At 45.0% G+C, this 15777-nt stretch overlaps 1 protein-coding gene across 21 annotated transcripts in view; it reads right to left on the bottom strand.

The window, feature by feature from the left end:
- Positions 1 to 15777, bottom strand: part of PPP1R12B (protein phosphatase 1 regulatory subunit 12B) — a 208429-nt gene that overhangs the window by 61543 nt on the left and 131109 nt on the right. Inside the window, exon 20 of one of the 21 annotated variants that reach the window (XM_067729935.1) lies at positions 803 to 15630. The exons of the other annotated variants lie outside the window; for them this stretch is intronic. Within the exon in view, the coding sequence (XP_067586036.1) occupies positions 15616 to 15630 (15 nt within the window). The 3' untranslated portion in view covers positions 803 to 15615. Of the gene's footprint in view, positions 1 to 802; positions 15631 to 15777 lie in introns of those variants that run through there. 21 annotated transcript variants of the gene reach the window in all.

Below are 15777 nucleotides of genomic sequence, written 5' to 3'. Positions count from 1 at the left end.
TGGAGGTGGGACAGGACCAGCGCCCCTGAAGGGCAGCTGGGGGAGGGCAGGGGCTCCCATGCCCAGAGGGGTAACAAACAGGGGAGACAGTCCAGATGGCGGAGGATCATAAGGGAACATAGCCAGCATTTCCCCTGCCCACTTGGGCCCTGGGGAGCCTGCTGAGGTCCTGGACCTGATGCTCTGCCCACCGAGACCCCCTCCATGTGGGTCCTGAGGGACCTGAGGGAGTGAGAGGGAGGGGGAAGGAAAAGTAAAGGCCAGATGGACAGGACCAGCGCCCCTCAGGGGTGGCTTGGAGAGGGGAGGGGTTCCCACACCTGATGGGGCCTACCCACAGTTCGGGGATCAATGGGGACAGGGGGAGACCCTTGGGAGAGTGGAGGAATGTAAGGGAGCATGGCCAGCAGTTCCCCTGCCCACTTGGGCCCCAGGGAGCCTGCTGAAATCCCAGGCCTAATCCTCCGCCCTCGGGGCTCCCTTTGGTCATGCTGAGCCTAAGCCCTGCCCCACACCCTTGCCCAGGGCCCTACCTCTACACACCACACTCCCAGACCCCCTCCAACCATGCTGGGCCTAAACTTCGCCCACACACCCCCAATCCAGGGCCTACCTCTTAACTCCCAAACTCCGCACACACTCCAAGGCAATCAGAAGCCCCCCTCAGGCTGTGCTGCCTTTCCCCACCATGCAGGTCCTAAGCCTAGGCCCCGCCCCACACTTAAATGTTGCTCCGGCCTAAGGCCCACCCCCACCCTAAACCCCGCCTCTGCCTAAGCTCTGCCCCCCCAAAGCCAAGGCCTTTTCTGGTCTTTTTTTTTTTTTTTAATAGATTGTGGCTCTGTTTCACCTTGGTGTTGTTGATTCTTTTATATTTTTCTTTTTTCTAATAAACAGTTTATCTTTCTAATTTTATTTCATTCCTTATACTTCGTTATTGTTCTGCTTTCTTTCTTTTCTTTTTTCTGTTGTGGATCTGTTTTACCTTGTTGGAATTGTTTCACTTATTATTTTTCCTAATATATTTTTCTAAGTTTATTTTATTTCTTATTCTTTGTTATTGTACTACTCCTTTTTTTTTTTTTTTCTCTTTTCTTTTGCCACACTGCCCGGCTTGTGGGATCCTGGTTCCCAGGCCGGGACTTGGGCCCGAGCTCCTATGGTGGGAGCGCTGAGTCCAAACCACTGGACTAACAGAGAAGCTCAGACCCCAGGGAATATTAATTGGAATGAGGTCTCCTGGAGGTCCTCATCTCAGCACCAAGGCCAAGCTCTGCCCAATTGCCTGCAAACTCCAGTGTGGGTGGGATGTCTCAGGCCAAATAACCAGTAAGACAGGAATACAGCCCCACCCATCAAAAAAAAAAAAATGAGACGACAAAAAAATATGTTACAGATGAAGGAGCAAGGTAAAAACCTACAAGACCAAATAAATGAATAGGAAATATGCAACCTACCTGAATAAGAATTCAGAGTAATGATAGTAAAGACGATTCAAAATCTCGGAAATAGAATGGAGGCACGGATCGAGAAAATACAAGAAATGTTTAACAAGGACCCAGAAGAACTAAAGAACCAACAAACAGAGATGAACAATACAATAACTGAAATGAAAAATACACTAGAAGGAATCAACAGCACAATACCTGAGGCAGAAGAACGAATAATTGAGCTGGAAGATGGAATGGTGGAAGTAACTGCCGAGAAGCAGAATAAAGACAAAAGAATGAAAAGAACTGAGGACAGTCTCAGAGACCTGTGGGGCAACACTAAAGGCACCAACATTCGAATTATAGGGGTCCCAGAAGAAGAAGAGAAAGAGAAGGGGTCTGAGAAAATATCTGAAGAGATTATAGTCAAAAACTTCCCTAACATGGGAAAGGAAATAGCCACCCAAGTCCAGGGAGCACAGAAGAGTCCCATACAGGATAAACCCTAGGAGAAACACGCCAAGACACATGCTGATAGAACTAACAAATATTAAATTCAAAGAAAAAATATTAAAAGCAGCAAGGGAAAAGCAACAAATAACATACAAGGGAATCCCCATAAGGTTATCAGCTGATTTTTCAGCAGAAACGCTGCAGGCCAGAAGGGAGTGGCAGGATATATTTAAAGTGATGAAAGGGAAAAACCTACAACAACCAAGATTACTCTACCCAGCAAGGATCTCATTCAGATTCGATGGAGAAATTAAAACTTTTACAGACAAGCAAAAGTTAAGAGAATTAAGCACCACCAAACCAGCTTTACAACAACTGCTAAAGGAACCTTTCTAGGCAAGAAACACAAGAGAAGAAAAAGACCCACAAAAACAAACCCAAATCAATTGAGAAAATGGTAACAGGAACATACATATTGATAACCACCTTGAAGTTAAATGGATTAAATGCTCCAACCAAAAGGCACAGACTGGCTGAATGGATACAAAAACAAGACCCCTATATATGCCATCTGCAAGAGACCCACTTCAGACCTAGGGACACATAGACTGAAAGTGAGGGGATGGGAAAAGATATTCTATCAAAAGGAAATCACAAGAAAGCTGGAGTAGCAATACCCATATCAAATAAAATAGACTTTAAAAATAAAAACTGTTACAAGAGATAAGGAAGGACACTACATAATGATCAAGGGATCAATCCAAGAAGAAAACATAACAATTGTAAGTATTTATGCACCCAACACAGGAGCACCTCAATACATAAGGCAAATGCTAACAGCCATAAAAAGGGAAATCGACAGTAACACAATAATAGTGGGAGACTTCAACACTCCACTTACACCAATGGACAGATCATCCAGACAGAAAATAAATAAGGAAACACAAGCTTTAAATGACACAACAGACCAGATGGATTTAATTGATATTTATAGGACATTCCACCCGAAAGCAGAAGAATACACTTTCTTCTCGAGTGCACACAGAACATTCTCCAGGACAGATCACATCTTGGGTCACAAATCAAACCTCGGAAAATTTAAGAAAATTGAAATCATATCAAGCATCTTTTCTGATCAAAACGCTATGAGATTAGAAATCAATTACAGGAAAAAAACTGTAAAAAAACACAAACACATGGAGGCTAAGCAGTGTGCTGCTAAATAACCAAGAGAACACTGAAGAAATCAAAGAAGAAATAAAAAAATACCTAGAAACAAATGACAATGAAAACACGATGATCCAAAACCTATGGGACACAGCAAAAACAGTTCTAAGAGGGAAGTTTATAGCAATCCAAGCTCACCTCAAGAAACAAGAAAAATCTCAAATAAACAATCTAACCTTACACCTAAAGCAACTAGAAAAAGAAGAACAAAGAAAACCTGAAGTTAGTAGAAGGAAAGAAACCATAAAGATCAGAGCAGAAATAAATGAAACAGAAAAGAAAACAACAGCAAAGGTCAATAAAATTAAAAGTTGGTTCTTTGAGAAGATAAACAAAATTAGATAAGCCTTTAGCCAGACTCATCAAGAAAAAAAGGGAGAGGAGTCAAATCAATAAAATTAGAAATTAAAAAGGAAAAATCACAACTCTTACTGCAGAAATACAAAGGATCGTAAGAGACTTCTACAAGCAACTATATGACAATAAAATGGACAACCTGGAAGAAATGGACAAATTCTTAGAAAAGTACAACCATCCAAGACTGAACCAGGAAGAAACCGAAAATATGAACAGATCAATCACAAGTAATGAAATTGAAACTGTGATTAAAAATATCTTCCAACAAACAAAAGTCCAGGACCTGATGGCTTCACAGGCGAATTCTATCAAACATTTGGAGAAGAGCTAACACCTATCCTTCTCAAACTCTTCCAAAAAACTACAGAGGAGGGAACACTCCAAACTTGTTCTGTGAGGCCACCATCACCCTGATACCAAAACCAGACAAAGATACTACAAAAAATGAAAATTACAGACCAATACCACTGATGAACATAGATGCAAAAATCCTCAACAAAATACTAGCAAACAGAAGCCAACAGCACATTAAAAAGACCATACACCATGATCAAGTGGGATTTATCCCAGGGATGCAAGGATTCTTCAATATACGCAAATCAATCAATGTGATACACCATATTAACAAACTGAAGAATAAAAACCATATGATCATCTCAACAGATGCAGAAAAAGCTTTTGACAAAATTCAACACCCATTTATGATGAAAACTCTCCAGAAAGTGGGCATAGAGGGAACCTACCTCAACATAATAAAGGCCATATACGACAAACCCACAGCAAACATCATTCTCAATGGTGAAAAACTGAAAGCATTTCCTCTAAGATCAGGAACAAGACAAGGTTGGCCACTCTCACCACTATTGTTCAACATAGTTTTGGAAGTCCTAGCCACGGCAACCAGAGAAGAAAAAGAATAAAAGGAATACAAATTGGAAAAGAAGAAGTAAAACTGTCACTGTTCGCAGATGACATGATAATACATACAGAAAATCCCAAAGATGCAAGCAGAAAACTACTAGAACTAATCAATGAATTTGGTAAGGTTGCAGGATACAAAATTAATGCACAGAAATCTCTTGCATTCCTCTACACTAACAACAAAATACCAGAAAGAGAAATTAAGGAAATAATACCGTTTACCATGGCAACAAAAAAAATAAAGTACTTAGGAATAAACCTACCTAAGGACGCAAAAGACCTGTACTCAGAAAACTACAAAACACTGATAAAAGAAATCAAAGATGACACAAACAGATGGAGACATATACCATGCTCCTGGATTGGAAGAATCAATAATGTGCAAATGACTACACTACCCAAAACAATCTACAGGTTCAATGCAATCCCTATCAAATTACTAATGGCATTTTTCACAGAATTAGAACAAAAAATTTTACAATTTGTATGGAGGCCCAATAGACCCCAAATAGCCAAAGCAATCTTGAGAAAGAAAAACGGAGCTGGAGGATCACATTCTCTAACTTCAGACTATACTACAAAGCTACAGTAAACAAGACAATATGGTACTGGCACAAAAACAGAAATATAGATCAATGGAACAGGATAGAAAGCCCAGAGATAAACCCACACACCTATGGTCACCTAATCTATGACAAAGGAGGCAAGAATATACAATGGAGAAAAGACAGCCTCTTCAGTAAATAGTGCTGGAAAACTGGACAACTACATGTAAACGAATGAAATTAGAACACTACCTGACACCATACACAAAAATAAACTCAAAATGGATTAAAGACCTAAATGTAAGACCGGACACTATAAAACTCTTGGAGAAAAACATAGGAAAAACACTCTTTGACATAAATCACAGCAAGATCTTTTATGACCCACCTCCTAGAGTAATGAAAATTAAAAACAAATAAGCAAATGGGACCTAACTAAACTTAAAAACTTTTGCACAGCAAAGGAAACCATAAACAAGATGAAAAGACAACCCACAGAATGGGAGAAAATATTTGCTAACGAAGCAATGGACAAAGGATTGGTCAAAATATACAAAAAGCTCATGCAGCTCAGTATCAAAAAAACCCAAACAACCCCATCAAAATATGGGCGGGAGACCTAAACAGACATTTCACCAAGGAAGACATACAGATGGCCAAGAGGCACATGAAAAGACGCTCAACATCACTAACTATTAGAGAAATGCAAATCAAAACTACAATGACATATCACCCCACACCGGTCAGAATGGCCATCATCAAAAAATCTACAAACAATAAATGCTAGAGAGGGTGTGGAGAAAAGGGAACCCTCTTGGGCTGTTGGTGGGTAAACTGATACAGCCACTATGGAGAAGAGTATGGAGGTTCCTTAAAAAACTAAGAGTAGAACTACCATATGATCCAGCTATCCCACTACTGGGCATATACCCTGAGAAAACCATAATTCAAAAAGACACATGTACCCCAATGTTCACTGCAGCACTGTTCACAATAGCCAGGACATGGAAACAACCTAAATGCCCATCAACAGAGGAATGGATAAAGAAGATGTGGTACATATAATGGAGTATTACTCAGCCATAAAAATAAATGAATTTGGGTCATTTGTAGAGACGTGGATGGACCTAGACTCTGTCATACAGAGTGAAGTCAGAAAGAGAAAAACAAATATCGTATATTAACGCATATATGTGGAATGTAGGAAAATGGTACAGATGAACATATCTTCAGGGGAGGAACAGAAACACGGACGTAGAGAACGGACGTGTGGAGGGAAGGGGGAAGGGGAGGGTGGGATGAATTGGAAGATTAGTTTTGACATAAATACACTACCATGTGTAAGACAGATAGCTAGTGGGAACCTGCTGTACAGGACAGGGAGCTCAGCTTGGTGCTCTGTGAAGACCTAGGTGGGTGGGATGGGTGGGGGGAGGTCCAAGAGGGAGGCGATAGATGTATATATAGAGCTGATTCACTTCACTGTACAGCAGAAACTAACGCAACACTGTAAAGCAGTTATACTCCAATAAAAAAAATAAAATAACTGATTCAATTTCATTAGTGGTAATTGGTCTGTTCATATTTTCTACTTCTTTTTAATTCAGTCTTGGGAGCTTGAACATTTCTAGGAATTTTTCCATTTCTTCCAGGTTGTCTCTTTTATTGGTATATAGTTGTTCGTAGCAGTCTCTTAGGATCCTTTGTATTTCTGCGGTGTCAGCTGTAACTTCTCCTTTTTCATTTCTGATTTTATTGATTTAGGCCCTGTTTTTTTCTTCATGAGTCTGGCTAAAGGTTTATAAATTTTGTTTATCTTTTCAAAGAATTAGTTCTTAATTTCACTGATCTTTTCTTTCTTTTTTTTTTGGTCTCTATTTCATTTTATTTCTGCTCTGATCTTTATGATTTCTTTCCTTCTACTAACTTTGGGCTTTGTTTGTTCTTTTTCCAGCTCCTTTAGGTTAGGGTTGTTTATCTGAGATATTTGTTTCCTGAGGCAGGCTTGCATTGCTATAAACTTTCCTCTTAGAACTGTTTTTACTGCGTCCCACAGGTTTTGGATTGTCGTGTTTTCCTCACGTCCAGAATCTTATCAACTCTCAACTCCTATCCTGCTACCATGTGTTCCAAGTCCCCATCATTTCCTGCCTGAATTACTGTAACGGTCCGGCAGCTTCTGCTCTTGTCTCAAGTCTAATCTCAATACAGCAGCTAGAGGGATTACCTTAAAACGTAAGTCAGACCATGCCATTCCTCTACTCAAATTCCTGCAATGGCTCATTTCATGCGGAGTAAATGAAAAAGGCCTACAACACCCTACACCCACATGATCTGATTCTCTTTCGTATTACTCTCCTCCCCAGCTTCTTCTATGGCCTTTGCTCTAGCTGATGCCTCTGCCTGGAATACTCTTCCTCCAGAAAGCTTTATGGCTAACTCACTCAGCTTCTTCAATTCTTTGCCCCAATCTCAGCCTGCCAATGAGATTTACTCAGACACCCTATTTGATAATACAGCCTGTCCTCTCTCCACCCAATCCCTCACTGTGGCTGCTGTCCACTGCTTGCCTGCTCCTGATACCCCGGGAGAAGATAAGCATCACGAATCCAGGCTCTTTGTCTGTTTTGTTGACTAATGCACTCCACATGCCTAGAACGGTGTATGGCAAACACTGGGCACTCAAGAAATACTTGATGAATGAATGAGAGAATGCTGAGTTTTAATTTAGTGTGGTCCTCATGATACACATGCCATGTGTGCTCTGTATTTATTGGATCAAGTTGGTTAATTATGGCGTTCAAATCCTTTATGTCCTTTAACTATTTTTGTCTGTTTGATATAGTTTCTGAGAGAGGTGTGTTAAAATCTGAAACTCTGATTGTGGATATACTATTTCTTTGTGTTATTCTGACAGCTTTTGTTTTATAAATCTTGAGACTATATTTTCAGTGTCTCCAGTCCATTACTTTATAACTTCTTTGGGATTGTTCCTTTTTCACAATCAAGAAATATCTTCCTGTCATTTGATGGCTTTTGCTTAAAATTATCTTTTTTTTTTTTTTTTTTTTGCAGTACGCGGGCCTCTCACTGTTGTGGCCTCTCCCGTTGCAGAGCACAGGCTCCGGATGCGCAGGCTCAGCGGCCATGGCTCACGGGTGCAGCCGCTCCGCGGCATGTGGGATCCTCCCGGACCGGGGCACGAACCCGCGTCCCCTGCATCGGCAGGCAGACTCTCAACCACTGCGCCACCAGGGAAGCCCTTAAAATTATCTTTGATGGCTATTAATGTTGCCAGATCAGCTTCCTCTTGGTGAGTATTTGCATATATTCTCCCCACCCGCCCCATACTTTTATCTTTTACTGCTAAGTACAACTTTGAAGACAGCTTATAGTAGAATAATCCAACCTGAGTGCCTCTGGCTTTATAGGTAAATTCATGTTCATCATGACTACTTACACATTTTATTTTGTATTTCCTATTTTCCCCTTTTCTTCTTTTCATCCCCTGTCCTGTGTTCCATTGGATGGAGTGAATGAATCTTCAACTTACCTGTTTTTCCTCTACTGATTTAGGAGCTGTACCTTCTAATTCTGTATGACTTTAGTGGTTATTCCTACACAGTAATTTAACACTTATTTAAGTATTTTTTTTTCTTTAAAAGTGTGTAAAGTTAATCAGTATCTTTTCTGCTGAAAACAAGAACCACAGGACAGTTTTACATCTTTAACACCACATTATTTCTAGAATTCTAGATCCAGTGTTTTAAACATTAAAAAAAATAGCTTTATTACCGTATTCAACACTTTGTTTCTTGTATTTCACTTCTTTCTGCATTTATTTTTCTTTTTGCTGAAGAACATTCCTTAGTTCTTTCATCAGTTGGGGTTTGCGGGTTGAGCAGTTAGCCCCTGTGTGTCTGAAAACGCCTTTATTTTACACCTGCTGTGTAAATAAATCACTGCATAGAGCTGTAGGTTCGTAATTGTTTTCCCACAGCACTTTGAAGATACTGTCCTGTTTTCTGGTATCTACCATTGCCAGTTTGACTACCATCCGTTTGTGAATTACCCTTATCACTAATGGCTTTTACTTTTGAAATAATAGCAGTTCAGCTCCCCTAACCTCACCAGTCTGTAAACATTAGCAAATATATCCAAAGTTCAAACTCAAAATCAACTGTAGTGGAGGAATATTCCTGCCATTTGGAAACTGTGTGGATTGAAAGAAATAACGGGTATACTGGAACGTGAGGTACGGAGGGAAGGTGACTTTAAAAAGGTACTAAGCTGGGGGCAGCAGCAGCCTCTGCTGTAAAGCTCGTGTATGAACTCTACCCCTAGTTCCCATACTTGAGTCAACAGGCACGAGAAGAGGGCGCTCTCCCCACCCGGGAGCAAGGGCAGCCAGCCCCTGCGCCGGGGGGCACACCCAGCCCTGCAGGAGGACAGCGGGTCTGGGGGCTCAGGGCTTGTACTCTCTGACACCCAGTCCTTGCACAGCTCAGGTGAAGCCATGCCCGTTGGGGGCCCAGGTGCTTAATCTATAGAATAAGGGAGCTGGGCTAGAACAGTTTGTAAAGTGCCTTCCAGAAAGAGCTTTCTGAGACCTCCACAGTTTGCTGGCGTATAAGCATGCTGAGTCAGTAGGTTGCCAGGTGAAGGGAGAGGGCCAAGCACTCCTGGAATGAGCCTCACCAGACGCAGGGGTCTGTCTGTCTGACCACCACTCTGCAAAGCACACCTGCTGGTGCCTGGTGCGGGGTGTAGACGCAATCTAAGCTTCAAACAGAACATAGCAAGCCAGCCCAGACAAAACAGAACCTCCCCCCGCCCAAGCCCCAGACACGTCCGTCCCTGAGAGCTGAGAAGACACGAAAGTCAATCTCCAGCTGACCAGCTCCAAGTGCCGGAGGAGCACAAGCAGGCAGCACGGCGCGGCTGTACCCAGGAGGTGAGCACGCAGGCCCTGAGCACCACCGAGTCAGGCCTGGGCGCGGCGGCCCGCGAGCAGGTGAGCAGACGAGCAGACGTGGAGAGAAGGAGCGGGGCGGGGGAGCGGGGCGGGGGGAGGCGGAGGGAGGAGTGAAGCTGGGTTCAGGGGTACATTTCACAGCTTCTCAGAACTGTGACTGTATGTGAGCTGTTCAATTTCAGCGCACGGCGCCAGAAACCACGCTGATCCTGACGTTACGGGGTGGCCCTCAGCCCCCCAGTGCCAGGCAGTGTTCAGATAACACCCCAGAGGGCTTCCCAAACACACAGGCCCTGAGAGGCCCCTGGCTGCCTGCGCCCCGATCCCCCCGCGGTACTCCACGCAGCGGAAACAGGCGACAGTCAGAGAGCGGGATACAGCTCATGACAGCAGCCTACACTCCACTTTGCTTCACTTTCAAGCCTCTACTTTCTGAAAGTTTGCGCTGCCAAAGCATTTAGGAAAAAAAATTACACAAGCAACAGGGGCTCATCAAAGAAGATTCAGAAAATAAAGATGAGTAGAAAAGAGTCGGTCATACTCTGTCCCACCACAGGAACACAGCCACCGCCAACGCACGGTGGCCGTCCTCGGTCTCTGACCCTCACACGTGTGCTCACGTAACAGGTGTACCTGTGGGTCCAGCTCATTCGATGACACTTCATCATGAGCATTTATCCAGGACGTGACACTGCCTTTGTAACTCATTTCCAAACCGCTGCCTCCTACTCTAGTCTGTTCCAAGGAAACACCCTAAAGCGCTGGCCGTCAGGGGATGGAAAGCAAGCTGTGAGTCACAGCATCCGCTGTGTGCGCGAATCATCATTTACTTAACTGCTGCCAGAATACTGGACATTTAGGTTGTTCCCGCTTTTTCCACTATTATAAATCGCCAAGTGGACTCGTTCTGTTCAACAGCACCAAACACACACCTCCCATATAACAGGCACTCGAGTATTTACTGAATGGACAAATGTTTAGAGAGCCACATATATATAACACACACTGTGGTTCAAATCTCTGTACATAAAGCTTTTTTTTTTCCTTTTTCATATTCAGGACTATTTCCTAGAGATAGACTTCCAAAAATGAAAATTCTGGATCAGCTCAGGGCCTTTGATACCTTGGCAATTTGCTTTCCAAAAAGGAAGTATTAATTTGCATTCCCAACATGAAATACGAGGAGACCCATCTCACTCTCCTCCCACCTAAACTGGCCATTATCTTTTCAACATCTTTTCCTATTTTGGTCGGTGAAAAATAAAATCCTACTTCCTGATGCTCATTTATAGCTTTGAATACTAGTGAGGTTACATACTCCTCCTTAACTTTCTTAACCAGTCTATGTTGAAATAGTTTTCTAATAATCATTACTATCCAAATCAAATTTACCCCTTTAAGGTCAGCTGTAGGTTGCGGTGGAACAACATCGTTGCCAGGAAGTCAAGGCCAGCAGACGAGCTCTTTAAAGGGCTACGGAACACACCACAGGAGCAGCTCCTCAGAGCACCGCGCTGCTGTGGACCAGAGGCAGCGAGGCTGGAGTCAGCCCAGCCCCTGACCCTCCCCAGGGTGCACCGTTAGCGGCTCTGCTTTGCCTGTGGCACCCTTCTGGGGAGATGATGCAACTGAGGACGGGGAGAAGCGGGGGCTGGGAGGAAGCTTTCTGCTTTGAGGAAACCCTCTTAGATGAACCAGAACCTCTTAGGGCTGTTCTCCACAGCTGCGCTCTATAAAAGCTTCTCGGTGTGGCGTAAGCAGAACTCTCTCAATCCTGGATTAGGCTTTCTCTCTGAAAGCATCCTGTAAACGAGTAAGCTAAACACAAAAAAGGCAGAAGCACGTCAGAGAAAACAAGCTGGGAGCCTGACGGTGCCAGACAGCCGCCCCCCGCCGACGGATCAATAACCAACCCCTGCCTCACAGCTGGCGTCAACTGTGGAAAGAGCTCCTCCGAGGCAGAGACACTCTGCTTTTCATTCCCTCGGAACATCCACGTGGGAGCGGGCGGCCAGGAGACAGCAGCAATGCACAGTAAGGAGTGTTGGGGGAGCAGTCGGGGGAAGCATAAAATCGGGCCGTCACCACAGTCGGCCAAGTGATAGGAAGATTAGATCTATTTGAACTCTTCCAGCCTTTAGGAAGATTTTGTTTTTTTAATTGAAGTAGAATTCATTCACAATGTTGTGTTAGTTTCAGGTGTACAACAAAGTGATTCAGTTACATATATATTCTTTTTCATTCTTTTCCATTATGTTTTATCACAGGATATTGAATATACATGCCTGTGCTATACAGTAGGACCTTGTTGCTTATCCACATTATATATGATAGTTTGCATCTGCCAACCCCAAACTCCCAATCCTTCCCTCACCAACCCCTCCCCCTTGGCAACCACAAGTCTGTTCTCTATGTCCGTGAGTCTGTTTCTGTTTTGTAGATGAGTTCATTGGTGTCGTATTTTAGATTCCACAGATAAGTGATATCATATGGTATTTGTCTTTGTCTGACTTACTTCACTTAGTATGATAATCTCTAGCTGCATCCATGTTGCTACAAATGGCATCATTTCAAGCCTTTTTATGGCTGAGTAATATTCCATTGTATATATGTACCACGTCTTCTCTACCCAGTCCTCTGTTGTTGGACATTTAGGTTGTTTCCATGTCCTGGCTATTGTGAAGATTATGTGGCTATTGTGCTATGAACGTTGGGGTGCATGTAGAAGATTTTTTTAATCAGCAAACTATTTTGGAGCTTTGCCCCCAGAGCAAATGGCTACGAACCAGACACTATTAACCCCAGAAAACTCATCACACGCCCTGCACGCAGTCAGTCACAGAGCAGATGCCGCTGCTCCAGGGCCTGTCCGCCGCCCCCAAACTGCCCTCCCGAGCCAGCAATGCCTGCCAGTCACCAGGCCCAGGGGCCTCCGAGCGCACCCTCTGTGGGCAGCAGAGTCCTGTGACGTGGCCGAGGCAGGCGTGGGGGCACTTGCTCCCCTCCCCTGCTTCTGGCAGCGGAGCTCCCATTTCCCGTGGGGAAGCTGTTCCGTGCAGCGGCCCATCTCCTGCCCTGCCCCTGCCACCAGCGCAGCTGCTGCAGCGCCGTGGCCAGCGCCACCATGCTCACCGCGCTGGCTGTGGTCACTCAGCACTCACAGGCGGCTCCACAGGCGGCAGCGCGTCTGAAGAGACGGCCTATGTGATGGGCGCCCTCGCTTCCCCCAGCCCCGCACCTCCCCACACTCAGCCCACACATCCAGTCGCGTGTGGACGCTTCCCTTCCAGCTCAGCATGACCGAAAGCAAAATCGTCACCTGCGCCCCAAACACGCTCTTCCTCCCGAATTCCCAGCCTCACTCCAGCACGCGGCACACACAGTCACCAAGTCAGAAATGTGAACGACACTAACTGAGCTGTTCTACAAGTTTTCAGAGAAAACATACCGAAACACTAGATCTTGAGGGTAAAATAATGAAGAAGAAACAGACCACACCTTTAAGGATTTTACTTTAATTGGCAAATACAATCTAATAATGATAATCACCGTGTATTAAAGGTAAATTCAAGATACTGAGAAGACTCTAGTCCAGTCGGAGGAGGGATCAAAGGAAGGCTTCTTGGAGGAGGTGGAGCTTAGCCTAAAACATGAATGTGCACTAAAAAGGGAGGGGGAGTCGGAGAAAGAGGCAATAAAGCAAGAAGAGCATTCCAAGGAATGGGAATAAAGAAGCTCAAAGACGGGGGGAAGGAGACACGTGTAGGACCATTATACTAGTAGCTTTCATTTATTAAAAGCTTGGCACTACCTAAAGTAAAAAACATTTGTACTGCTGTTCCTTACATTAAGCCTGTGAGACAGGAAGAGTGATCTCATTTTGCAGATTAAAGCACTGTCAGAGTTCCGAGAAGTTAAACGACTTTTCCAAGGCCATACAGCAAATAAGAGGTGGAACTGGCTCTGAATGTAGGTCTCTGGCTCCAAAGCCAGCACCGTCTCCCCCGCCCCTGCATCTTCCCAGCCACCCCACACTCCCGCGATGCTCCCGCCCCACAGCCAGGAAGACAGTGAGTCCTGCCGACTTCTCCCGTTCAGTCCACGCGAAGCACTAGAGACCTATTTCGTTATCTTTCATCTGGATTCTAACAGGCTCTGATTGCTCTGTACATATAAAGTGTGTATGTGACAAAAAGGCAGATCAGAGCTACTTCGTTTTCCCACCATGAGATCCACCAACTTATCTGTACACGTTCTTCCATTACAATCGGAGAAATACTCTGGGTCTTGTCCAGGGCCAGCCCTGGAATAATCTGGAACGTAGCCACAGGCCCTTTTGTGCTAACTGTGCCCTTTTCCTGAGCAGTCTCACCCAGTCCTCGGGCACTAAATCCCCGTCCTAAGGCAGTGACTCCAGATCCGTCGCACGTCTTCCACAACCACCAGGTTCCTCGGTTCAACGGCCTGTTAGGTGTCTCGATGGGGGCGTCTAACAGGACCGGCTCCTGCCCCTCAGGATGTGAGCATGCCTGCTGTCATACTCCTGCATCCCCGAGGCGCGCAGCCCGACACATGGCGGGCACCCAATCAGTGCGTGCCTTCTGCAGGGCGGCAAGGAGTGGAGGCTGGCTCTGAGCTGTGCCCCAGGGAGTCCTAGGCTTTATGACGGCCTCCCTGGGATGCTAGCAACCCCTAAACGTTCACGTACCTCGAGGACAGTGTCTGTGAAACCTGCCCGTTGGGATTCCCCTGGAGGCTTGTATGATGCAGGCTCCCAGGCTTTCCACCCTCCACCAATTCGGAATCGCGTGGGGAGAGGCTCGAAAATCCATGTCCTAAACAAATGACCGCACTGGTTCTTCCTGACCAGCTTGAGGACGACGACGGCAGAAGCTCTACCTGTTACCTTCACCCGTCATCACCGAGAACCGCTCAGCTCGCTGGGCGCCAGTACCCAAGCCTGCCCAGAGCTCCGAGTCAAGCACGCCAGAAATAATCTCGCAGGTGCCCGAACGGTATTTCACCGTTTTATTCCTGAGCACCAAAGGTCACCAGTGACCCAAGAGACTTCTTGGACAACAGGCACACGTTAGGTAGACCCGTATTCTCAAGAGAAGGTCTGGTTTTGCTTACTTGGCACAAAATTAATTGTGCTAACCTATCATCAGTTCCCACATCTGATAGGAGTCTTTACTGTGACAGATTACTGTCAGCTTTCATCACTTTTTTCCCTAAAATTGTTGAAGGATCAAAATTTCATTAGCTTCTTTCTAAAAATCCACTCCTTTTAAATATCATTTCAAGTAAAAGCAGGGTCAAAGCTTTGAAGATTTATGTCAACCCCTCTGCAAATCCGCCCCCCCCCCCCGCCCGCAATTCTTCCTGCATATATTCTGCAGACTGAAAGTTAACAAGGCAAAAGACAATAAATTCCAGAATCTACTCCTGAGGAATTCAAATGATAACCAGCCGTTAGAGTGACTGACAGCAAGCAACGACCTTTGGACAGGCACCCTCCTAAGAACCTGTGAGTGTCAGGCGCCAACTCGGCTGTGGTCAGAGCCTACAAAGAGCTGCACTTCTCACGTGGCAAGCGACTGCCTGCGTCCAGCCGTGCCTGTAGGTCCCTGGGAGGTAGGAAGGGACGGCTCAGGTGAGAAACGCCGATAAGGGACAGACCGGGAACCCACCATCTCAGACTGTCTCCTCAGAAGGTAAAGACCTGTAACAGAGCAGAGAAACTCCATGTGGACGATACAGAAGACAGACACTCTCCCTCCTGGGCTCCTCCTTCGGGAAGCTTGGCCACGTTTCCTGCAGTGGGACCAAAATCCACCAGTGCCTTTCCGGCTGAGGACAGACGACACGG

The sequence above is a fragment of the Pseudorca crassidens genome, chromosome 2 (assembly GCF_039906515.1).
Source record: "Pseudorca crassidens isolate mPseCra1 chromosome 2, mPseCra1.hap1, whole genome shotgun sequence".
Taxonomy (NCBI): Eukaryota; Metazoa; Chordata; class Mammalia; order Artiodactyla; family Delphinidae; genus Pseudorca; species Pseudorca crassidens.
This window is presented reverse-complemented; position numbering and strand designations above follow the sequence as displayed.